The sequence below is a fragment of the Loxodonta africana genome, chromosome 9, assembly GCF_030014295.1.
Source record: "Loxodonta africana isolate mLoxAfr1 chromosome 9, mLoxAfr1.hap2, whole genome shotgun sequence".
Classification (NCBI taxonomy): Eukaryota; Metazoa; Chordata; class Mammalia; order Proboscidea; family Elephantidae; genus Loxodonta; species Loxodonta africana.
The window spans coordinates 71,391,682-71,403,389 of NC_087350.1; the positions used below are offsets into that span (position 1 = coordinate 71,391,682).

Sequence of the window (11,708 nt, forward strand, 5' to 3'; positions counted from 1 at the left end):
AAATCTGGATACAGAGTCAAAAGACCTGGCCCCGCATCCTGGGTTTCAACTAACTGTTCACATGACCTTGGGAAAGTCACTTAAAAACACTCTGGATCTGTTTTCTCCTCTGTAAATGAGGGAGTGACACTAGCCATATCTTGTAGTTCTGACATTCTATGAATCAATAGACCTGTTATATATGACTTCTGAAAGTGTCCACTGGTTTCCATAGCAGACCACTTTTTTCCAAGCAACGGAATAGCATAGATTATGTAAACTGTCTAAACTTTTCTGTTGGGTTTAAATAATCCATAAAGAGATGTATCACCCAATGAACTATAATGGTTAAGCCATAAATTCTTACCATCACCAAGCCATAAGTATGGGATAATGAGGAAGACCCTAGAGTATTTTTTAATTAGATCCAGTCTCATGTATATGTCGGTCAAGATTTTGGTCCACATGTAACCACAATTCCTTTTGATAGTCACTTTAAACTAATACAACTTAATATACAAAAGTCCAAGCTTGCAAAAGAAATAATTTAAAGGGGAGAATTGCATAAAGTAATATTTTAAATATTTATCAGAGAATTTCCTGCAAGGCTTCTTTAAATAATTATCCCTCTCATATAGTTAAATGATAACACAATCTCCTCACTTTTCAGGAGCACTCTGCTACATTTTAGTGGAAAGGCCCTCTTTGTACAGAGAAACCATAGCTTCAATGCAGAAAAGTACACTCTATGAATAAAAAGAGAAGTAAAATTCTGTATTCAGGCAAAGAGGTCCTCTGTGTCTTCCTCAGTAACACATTAAAATGAACCTAACATGGAACTTACTCTATGGGATCAAAGTGATAATAGTAACTTAAAAAGCTAGGTAGGAAGCTTAGGGGGAAGTGAGTTTATGTCAATAGGGGAGGGACAAATTGGAAAAAAGAGGGTGAGGATGGTTGCACAATTTGAAGAATATAATCAATGTCACTGTACTGTTATGTGGAAATTGGTGAAGTGGTATACGTTTTGCTGTGTATATTTTCAACAACAATAAAAAAAAAACCTAAGATGAAAACATTGAGTTAAGTGTTTTCATTTAATGCCAGATAGAGTGTAAGTAATGTTACTCAAATAACATCTGTCTTTAAAGCTCTGAAATGTACAATCACCTGATAGTTGTGCCACAAAGCCGAGTTCATATAAACTCTTGAGAAAAAAAATGCACATTTTGGGGGAAGTCCCCTGGTGTGTGTATTTCTGTGTTTCCCAGGACTCTCCTGGGTCTGTGAGGAAGCTTACTGAATGCAGTTTAAATAAAAGACTTTGAAGGAAAACTTACTGCAGCTGATGAATGCATTGTGCTGCAAGTGTGAATGGCGTGATGACCTAGCTGTTTTGGGGGAATGAGATTGTGAGGGAGCCTCATCCAGCTTTGTTGTGATCACAAGCCATGGAGACTCATTTCAACCTTTCATAAATAAAATAACTTCTTTCTAGAGTGGCAGAAAATTTGAATTCTTCTATTGCATACACACTGGAAATCCCTAATCTCACATCCATCAGTTTCCTACCTGTGGTTCAGAAGGTTTCAAAACCAATGTATTGCCAAGAACTTTGGAGAAAGAAAATGTCCTAGAGACAATCAAATGAAATTATTTGTAGTTTGAGCTCAACTATGGGATTCATCTTTGAGTCCAAGTATCAAGATGGTGTGTATGGTGGTGAGTCCCAGACCCACACCATTTCATTGACTTGTTGGGCACCGTCCCTCTAAGCTTCAGATTGAGCTAATGCTCCATAGCAGGGAAGGCAAATTACTGATTCATTAGTTCATCAGAGTCTGGTATTACATCTCTATTGTCTACGCTAAATGTTTTGTTTAAGCTTTCTCTTTGTTAAATGAGTCATTAAAAGATAATGTTCAGTCAGCCATGGTTACACGCCCGCCCAGCTGCCAGGCCCTGAGGATCCGGACCCTTGTGGAAGCTACTCCCTGCCACGGGCGCAGCCCAAGGACAACCATACAGACTTCTGACTGGTATTGAATACATTGTTGGAAGGAAAAACTGTAGAATTCTAATGGACAATGATCAATCAGCTGAAATCACGCTGTGTTAACTGCTAACTTTTCTATAGCCAACTTGAGTCAGGCAGATGAAATCCCTGTATCGAAATAAAAGGTACTTCTAAGTATGGTACCTTTGCTAATGAGGAAAAAGTACAGACATGTGTTTCCCAAGCTTTGAAGACGGGGGATAGAGTTACCTTTGGAGTTTTTGAAAGTAAATTCAGAGTCGAGTATGATGAGCCTTTGGTTGCAGGCTGTTCTTGTTTAGATGTCTCTGGGAAAGCTGCTTTAAATCAAGCTAATTTTCAGCTTGGAGGACTTTCTGTAAGAAGTTGGACAGAAGAATGGACTCACCTTGTCATGACATCGGTTAAAGTTACCAGTAAAACAATATGGGCACTCATTTGTGGACATCCAATTGTAAAGCCAGAATATTTTACTGATTTTCTCCAAGCAGTTCAGTCCAGTGAACGGTCTCTACAGATTGAAAGCTTTTACCCACCTATTGATGAACCAGCTATTGGAAATAAAAATATTGATTTATCAGGGTGACAGGAAAGAAAACAAATCTTCAAAGGGAAAACATTTGTATTTCTAAATGCCAAACAGCATAAGAAGTTCAGCACTTGTTTTTCGAGGCAGGCAAACTTGGTTGATAACAGAAGAAAATGAAGAAGAAGATGATTTCTTTTTAGCTCCTGGAACTTGTGTTGTTAATGTAGGGATAAAAAATTCACAGACTTTAATTTCTGACTCTCAGAAAAACTGTATTCATTCAATTACGGATTTGCTTAAGAGGCAGGGTCTTAGGCCTATTCCTGAATCAGAAATTGGATTGGCAGTTATTTTCATGACTCTGGGGAATTCCTGTGATCCTTGGGGCCAGCTAGTACAGGATTAAAGCCAACGACTCCCAGGCCAAACCTTTCCCAAGGCTTGTCATTCAGTGAAAAACTAATGTCAACTGTCCCAGTGAATACCACAACATATGCGCCTGACACAGAATCTGAGCAAGCCGACACATGTATGGATTTCAAGTGGAAGTCCAAAAGAAATCAAAATCTCCAGAATGGAACAAAAATTCAGAATGCTTTCACCAGAAACATCCACTGTAAAGGAACTTCCCAAAACAAGCTCTAATGGTAATAATATAGTCTCAAACACTCTTGTCAAGTTGAAAGTCTCAGACCATCAGCTTTCACTAAGTAAATTCACAGATATAAGTAAAGGTAGAGATCAGGCTTCTCAGCAGCAACAGACCAACTCCATCAAAAATTACTTTCAGCCATCGACCAAAAAAAGGGGAAGGGATGAAAATCAAGAAATGTCTTCATCTAAATCAGCAAGAATAGAAATGCCTTGTTCTCTTTTGGAACAAACGCAACCGGCTATACTCTCAACATGGAAAAATGAGGAACAGCACCCATTTCAGAATGAGCCGGTGGACAAAAAATCAGAGAATATATTTACAGATAAGCCAAAAACCAAACCCAGTGCCGTCGAGTCGATTCCGACTCATAGCGACCCTATAGAACAGAGTAGAACTGCCCCGTAGAGTTTCCAAGGAGCGCCTGGCAGATTCGAACTGCCAACCCTTTGGTTAGTAGCCATAGCACTTAACCACTACGCCACCGGGGTTTCCATATTTACAGATATAGATTTAAAATCGAAACTGAAAAATCCCACCAATAAATCTCTTCCTACAGAAAAACTAATATCCAAAAAAAAAGAAAAGAAATCGATGAAACTTGGCCATAGAAGATGAAGTATTAGAACAGTTATTCAAGAACACAAAACCAGAGTTGGAAATTGAAATGAAAGTTAAAAAACAAGAGGAAGATATCAATATTAGAAAAAAAACAAAGTTGCTTATAGAATCAAATGGGATTCGTAAAGATGAAGCAATACCAGAAAGTAACAAAATATCTCAAGAAAATGAAATTGGGAAGAAATGTGAGAACAAGGAAGAATCACTATTGTCAACTAAAGAAGGACTGTCTAACAATGATGAACTTCAGGATGATGGTGAGAAGCTTCCAAGAAAGATGACACTGACTGAATTTAGATCACTGGTGGTTAGTAACTCTACCTCCAGAAACCCATCCATTGTAAATACCGATTATGGTCAACTAAAGAATTTCAAGAAATTCAATAAGGTCACATTTCCTGGAGCAGGAAGACTTCCACACATCATTGGAGGATCAGATCCGATAGCTCCTCAAGCTCGGAAGGACACAGAATGAGAAGAGTGGTTAAGGCAGGAAGCAGAGATGCAAAACCAACATGCAAAAGAAGAGTCTCTTGCTGATGATCTCCTTAGATATAATCCTAATGTAAAAAGGAGAAGATAACAGAATTCTTAAAAAAGCCATGGAAAAACCTTTCCTAGCAAGCGTCACTTCATGCTTCCGAGGGTATGTGAATATAGTGTATAGAAGATTTAAATGACACATATTTTACGGCGTAAGTTTGTTAAATGCACAAAATTCCATTAAAAAAAAAGATGATGTTCAGATTTTCATAATCATATTTAAATTTTACAGGTCTTAAGTCAGCAGAAATTCAGAGTGAACTAAAGTTTTAATATTTGACATGTGAACCTAAGGGGTTAGCTAACCTATTTCAGCTATTTTTCACAAGAAAACTATGACCTCTAATTCACAAGTATTAAGTCCTTTCCCCTTATAGATATTATCTACCATTTGGCTTTAGAAATAGTATGAATGACTCAAGACCTCAAGTTTGTATAGAGTTCAAAGGATGCAGACCTCCTCCGCAGTTATCTGCTGAGTTCCTGTCATCCTCACACTTCAGGAGGATCTCCTCGCCACAGATGTTCCCACCACCCTCCCTAATGGATTTTTATAGGGGCTATCTTTTCATTTCATCAGCCTTAAAATCTGTTTTGTTAATCCTTGATCAAATGTGCCTCATTTTGTAAAACAAACTTGGAAAAGTTCTAAGGCGAGCATATTCTTCATCCATCCGAGACCCATCATAAGAAAACTCCTTTCTCATAACTGAAGACGTATTGAATAAAATAGTGATTTTCAAGCCATTTTTTTACTCATGGAATTTTTCAAACAACATCGATGCAGACCTGGATATATAGAGGAGACAGAAGTACCACTCTTCTAAATCCTAGAGGTGGGGCACTCCTCATGGCCTCCTTGAGGCTCCCTGCTGATGTCCCTGAGCCACCTTCTATGAAGTGTAAACTCATTCCTCACAAATTATTCATCAGCTTGACTGTGGAACAAGCAAAAGGCTCTAACAGCCAGTGGCTTCTGAATAAGTGCTACTCTGAGAGATGACAGCCTGAGCCACACTACAGAATGTGGTGGCTTGGGCCAGGTGAAGGAACTTGGCAGTCATCAAGTAGAGTCCTGTCCTCCAGACCCGGCGGGAAGAGCCCCAGAATGTTTCCCTGAGCAGGCACTCCTGTTTGCTGCTGGCCTTGCTCCCCCAAGACCTTGACCAAGAAGTTGATATACCTCATGGCCAGACGAAGAGTTTCATTTTTGCTCAGCTTTTTGTCTGGAGGGTGAGTGGGGATAAGTTTCCTCAGCTTGGCAAAAGCACTGTTGACATTCTGCTGTCTCCACCGCTCCCTGGTATTTGTGAAGAGCTTCCTGGTCATGCTTGGGTACCTGAGATGGGAAAGAAAAAGGGCCCCAATGGGCAACATTTATGAAAGAGGCCTGGGGATATCACAGGTCCTGCCAAGAACCAGATTTTTGGAATTCATTTCCTCATTTTCCTCTTGATAAGAGAAGAAAATGTGGCAAAAGGAAGGACAGAGTAAGAACAATACCCTTCAGCCTTTTTCTCCCTGGCTGTTTTGAAGCATCCAGTTTCAAAGGTATTTTATCTGGATACCCCCATTACTTCTTTTACAACCAACTCTTTCTAATTGCTCAGAATCCTATACAACATACAATATAGGTTTGAGTACATACATGAATAAAGATAGGTATTTAGCCAATAACCCATTGCTGTCAAGTCGATTCCGACTCATAGTGACCCTATAGGCCAGAGTAGAACTTCCCCATAGCGTTTCCAAGGAGCTGCTGGTGGACTTGAATTGCCAATCTTTTGATTAGCAGCCGATTTCTTAATCACCGAGCTGCCAGGGATCCATTTAGCCAACAGGGAATTGAATATAAATCAACAGTGTATTATGGATTCTTAAGGAAAAAAAAAAAAAAAAGGCTGTGATCCTAGGTTTCATTAATAAAGTAGTATTTGAAATAAAGAAGATGATAGCACAGCTCTCCTCTTAGCTGGCAGATCTCACCTGGAGGATCAGGCCCCTCTCTGTAAGAGGTAAAATATTCAGAGTGATCCACAGTAGAGGAAGATGAATAAGATGATGAAGGTTCTTGAGATCATGTCATATGAAGAACAAAACTGGACATGTTTAGCCTGAAGAAGAAAAGACAAGGAGCAGGTGAAGATGACCATTTGGCATGGATGCTGTAGAAGATATTCTAGCATCTGTGAGGTTGGATTGGATGATCTTTCCACCCTTAGGAGGGTTATTTATCATTATATATCACTGAGTCTTAATTATTCATTTTTACCTCTTGGAGGCATGGGCTTTGATTTACATGCATCAATGTGAATATTAATGATGCATCAGCAAACAAGAACAAAGTCCAGTACCTGATATTTGGGTGTTCTTGGCTCAGTACTATCAGTCTGTTGCCTGCTCCCTGGCCTCAGTTCCCATGGCACCTTGCAGTTTCCCCAAAGAGCAGTAAATATCCCTACCTCTACCCCCTTGCAAGAGCATTCTCAGTACCTTAAATTCCCTCCCCACGCTCCTGTCTACTTCTGTCTAGAGAAGCTCAAATCTTCCTTTTCCATGAAGCCATCCAGGCCATCCCAGAACTCTTTGAGCCCTCCCCTCCCTGAACTCTTGTGGCCCTTGGTGGTAGAGCAAGGTTGTTAGGAGAATTACGTAAGTTCATATTTGTAAATCCCTTAAAACAGTGCCTGATACATAGTAACCATTTTAAAAGCATTTGTTAAATAAGTATAATAAAATCATAAATATAAATAAAAATGACTTATAGGGTATTTGAACATTCTTGGGGGTAGAGAGGATATCTTACTATTCTCTAACCAAGCCTGCTATCAACCTTTGGTTCTTGGTGACTTTGCTCTTTTGTTTTAACCTTCAGTGGGCACCTACTCTGTGCCAAGGCCTATGAGGGCCTGTGCTATGAGCTGGGATTATGGACATGCTCGGATAGGGTCCTTGTCCTCAAGTTTATTGTATAGTCTTGTGGAGGAGGCTACACAAACATAAACACATAAAATCACAGCACAAATTCCCACACCCAAAGTTCCAAATCCAGAACAACTCTTGGTGACTAGAGGAAGGTATAAAAGAATCATGCTGGGACTAAAATGATCTTGACAATGGCATCAACCTTTTCCCTAAGTTCTGCCTCCCTTTACTTTTATCTGGGTTTTTATGAGGATGTGGGCTTGTGGATAAACGCCCTTCATATCTAAGTTATATAAGGCACCACGTAGAATCCCAGAAATTGAATAGGTGCCACCCAGCCTCTCCCAAATGCCAGCTTCCTTCACACCTGTTGCTTCCTGCCACCTTGCAGGAAGGAATTGGAGGGTTAGGAATTTGTATGCATGGTGGGAAAAGGTGGGCCCATTTTATTTGAAATTAACTTAAAGAAATGATTTGTTGAGACTCCAGTGAATTGTGAGAAAGCAGGTCTTTTTCTAATTTAAAACACTAGCAACTCCTGTCTCTCAACTGTTCTCTATTCCACTGGTTCTCAGCTTTGGCTGCTCATAGGAATCACGCAGGCTGCACTCCAGACCAATTAAATAAAAATCTCTGGGGCATCGATAGTTTTTAAAACATCCCAGGTGTATCCATTGGATCCTCCAGGAAGTAGAAAATGGGCTGGAGTTGGGTGTACAAGTGGTTTACTGAGGGGTAGGGCCTGTAAAAGGGAAGCAGGATTGGTGAGAAAGAGCCTCAGCCTGAGATACGGTCAACCCACCAGGGAGCTCTGAGGCAAATATGCCTGTCAGAGGAAACCCTATTGGGCAGAAAGTTCTTGGTGTTCCTGCCAAGCTCAGTCATTGGCTGGAGGCTGCTTGGGAAGAGCGGAGGCGGATCCTGAAGGTGCAGCAGCTGGAGGCTGAAGAAACTTCCCTCCTTGCAGCTGAAGGGCAAGTTCTTTCTTGAAGCGAGATCCAAGCAGCGTCCTCCACGTCTGACATGCCAAGTGAGCTCAGTGTGTGGCCAAAGTTGAAAACCACCACTCTGCTCTCCAAATGGGGAAACTCTTATCCTTAGGAAAACCGTTTTTTTTAAGAAACCAGGATACTCACATACAAGAGACCTACCATCATGGAGGAAGTTACAGGGGAGCACAGATCAGGGGAAAGCCCACTCTCTCCCAGAAGGCTTGTTCTAGTAGCAGCACCAGTCACCAACCAGTCTTCAGGCTCTGCATAAGCCACTTCACCATCCTGACCCTCGGAGTCCTCTGCTCTAAAATGGGTGTAATGAAACCATTCTCTCCTCACAGGGTTGTTGTAAGAATTAAATGAAACACTGAATGTGAAAGCACTCTCTAAACTATACAGTAAGGAAAATAAGAGTGGACAGTACATGTGCTTTGTGCCAGGTACCATTTTCATGTATTAACTTATATACGTATGCAGATAGCGGTGGTTGTAATAACACCACTGTAAACATTGCTGGTAATGGCTCAGGGATGCAGACTTGTTCAAAAAGTCATTTCACTGCATAGTATGCTGGTATCATTATCCTCTGGTAGGAACCAAATGATAATCCCAGTTAACTGGAACAATTCACTCTGTTACCCTCAAGCCTTGAATCTATAGGGGTCTTTATAGAATTTAGCCATTAGTGGAGGCATCACATTGTGGTTATAAAAAAAAAAAAAAAAAAAAAACAGGCTGTGGAGCCAGCACCCTGGGTTTGGCTTGTGGCTCTACTCCTCCTAGCTGTGTAACCTTGAGCGATCTGCTTAACCTCTCTGTGCTTCAATTGCCTCATAAGTAAAGGGAGACTCAGGATACTACCTTGCTGTATTATTGATACAGGAAATGGTACACATACAGCACCTTAGAGCAGCATCTGGCACACTCCCAGTTTGACCAATAGTCCAATTACAACAAGATACACTCCAAACTTTGGTATCAACGCTTGCTGAGGGCCTACTCTGTGCCAGATATTGTGCTGGCTGCTGGGGATACTGACGAACAGGACACAGGGTCAGCCCCCGAGGACTTTGTTGCTATGTGAGACTCAAGAGGGAAGCATAGGGGCAGTAAGAGCAGAGAAACCTAACCCTGGCATTCTGAGGAAGTTCCAGGCAGACCATGGATCCTTCTAAGACAAAGAGGGTGGGCCAGGTGATCCCCAAGGCTTCTTTCTGCTCTGAAATTCCAAGATGCCCTCCCATTGCCTTTTATCTAACCTAAGCTGCTGTGAGTTGGAATCTACTTGAAGGCAACAGGTTTGATTTTTTGGTAAGTCCTTTCTGCACAACCTCGCCTTTGGTTCCACAATGAAAACATGAGTGTTGTGAGAACGGTACCCAAGTATACCCAAAATATGAAACTTTGAGCCTAAATCAAGGGGATTTTAAGGATAGAAAATTATCAGGGTTTTGTCCTCACACCGGTGCTGGCTGATTTGCAGCCAGGACTCAGGGAAGAAAGTTGCTTTCAAGCTTCTCTCATCAAAAGAGGGTTTAGCTCATTCACTAAGAAAGCTCCAGTCCTTGGGGGATCTTTTTCAAGCTGGGAAGAGAAAAAAGATTAGTCAGGATAAACTAACTGGTGTTCTCTTCTAAGTGGGTTCCATCCTACGTATAAAAAATATACTAGGATGGAAAAGAGAAGAGAAGGCAGCCTTCTAAAATGTAGCCTGCCGTCCTAGGAGGTGCTTAACGATTACCTGTTGATTTATCTTCAAGTGTGTTACTCTCCTCCACAGGGGGAAAAGAAATCAGTGATTTAACAAGCTGGAAAAGTTCAAAGTAGAGGTCACTGGAAAATTACTAAAAAAGTACTTATTAAATCAAGAGAAAATTGTACTTAGTGTTTCTCCAGTTGCAAGGGGTGATTGCTGCTAATCGTGATTTCAGAGTAATTGAAGAGCTAAAAAATACACCAGATGCCACAGAATCAGAGAACATTTGATAGATGTTGACACAGGGATAAAGTGTTTTATCCAAGGTCACATAGGGAGTCAGAGGCAGAGCCTGGGCATTTATGCCTCTGTGTCACCAATGATGACTCCTGCTGGCTCAGGGTTTGTGATCTTTTTTTTTTTTTTTTTTTGCCGTGGACACTTTTGGCAGCCTGAGGAAGCCTATGGACATTCTTAGAATGTCCTTCTTAGAACAATGATTCTAAATGCATAAAGTAAAAAAATCTTTGGATCCTTCTCAGAAAAATGATTTTAAATGCATGAATTAAAGTACACAGACACCTAAAATAGCCAATTACACTTAATAGCTATTAAAATAATTAAATATGTAATAGAGTATTATAGGTATGTCATTTTTATCACATTAAATAACTAGATTTATTACCATAATTTCTAAGTAATGATATATAAATGATTTTTCAAAAGATCTGCAACAACTCTAACATGGTATAAAAATATCTATGACTTCTCACTCCTAAGGTTCACCCTTCAGCCAAAGATTAGACAGGCCTATAAAGCCAACAATAACACACGTAGTTCAACCATATATATGAGACTAAATGGGCACACCAGCCCGGGGTAAGGATGAGGTGGCAGGAGAGGACAGGAAAGCTGGACAAATGGAAATGGGGAGCCCGAGGTCGTGAGGGGAGAGTGCTGACACATCTCGGGGTTGGCAACCAATGTCACAAAACAATGTGCATTAACTGTTTAATGAGAAACTAATTTGCTCTGTAAACTTTCACCTAAAGCATAATAATAAAAGGACAAAAAAAAAATCTATGACTTCTATAAGGAGCCCAGGTGGCATAATGGTTAAGCGCTTGACTGCTAACCAATGGTTGGCGGGTCAGACCTTCCCACCAGCTCCGCTGCAGGAAGACTTGGCAATCTGCTTCCGTGAATATTACAGCCAAGAAAGCCCTATGAAGCAGTTGTGCTCTGTCACATGAAGTCACTACGAGTTAGAATCAATCCAATGGCACCTAACAACAATATGACTTTTATTGGTTACAGTCACTGTTACTGCTGATACTACTCTAGTTTGTTGCCTACATTCATGAATCAAGAAAATGCTACCTTTAGGGTAGAGGAGAGTGGAAATAAAGATGTAAGTTTTCCCGATCCAAATGTATGAGTTCCCTGAATACAGTCTACATACCACTGGTGGGTGGAGGTCATGGATCCCAGGTTAAGTTGTCTGGGCTGCAGGAATGTCATGGTAAATACAGTGGAAATAGACAAATCTTCACAAATGTCTCTATGTTGTTACGAATGAGGGCAACACAGGTCAGAGAAAAGAAAGAATGACTATTAAGCCCCCAGAGGAGGGGACCACTGCCCCCAGTAGGAATTGCTGATTTTTCAAGCCCATGGCTTTGGGACACAAAGTGCCGGCCACTAGAAAATACGCAGAACAGGTTCACAGCTAC

At 40.7% G+C, this 11,708-nt stretch overlaps 1 protein-coding gene and 1 pseudogene across 1 annotated transcript; one reads left to right on the forward strand and one right to left on the reverse strand.

Annotated features, from left to right (window-relative positions):
• The first annotated feature begins 1,655 nt into the window (after positions 1-1,655).
• On the forward strand, positions 1,656-4,423 carry LOC100672888 (nibrin-like; annotated as a pseudogene).
• A 732-nt stretch (positions 4,424-5,155) lies between these two features.
• TAL2 (TAL bHLH transcription factor 2) lies at positions 5,156-6,146 on the reverse strand. Its single transcript, XM_064291637.1, has one exon. It carries the CDS (start codon positions 5,734-5,736, stop codon positions 5,377-5,379), a length of 360 nt encoding a protein of 119 aa, XP_064147707.1. The 5' UTR covers positions 5,737-6,146; the 3' UTR covers positions 5,156-5,376.
• Positions 6,147-11,708: the final 5,562 nt, after the last annotated feature.

Excerpts from the sequence above, each read along its gene's own strand:
- TAL2 (XM_064291637.1), bottom strand. The coding sequence starts at position 5,736 with ATGTTGCCCATTGGGGCCCTTTTTCTTTCCCATCTCAGGTACCCAAGC.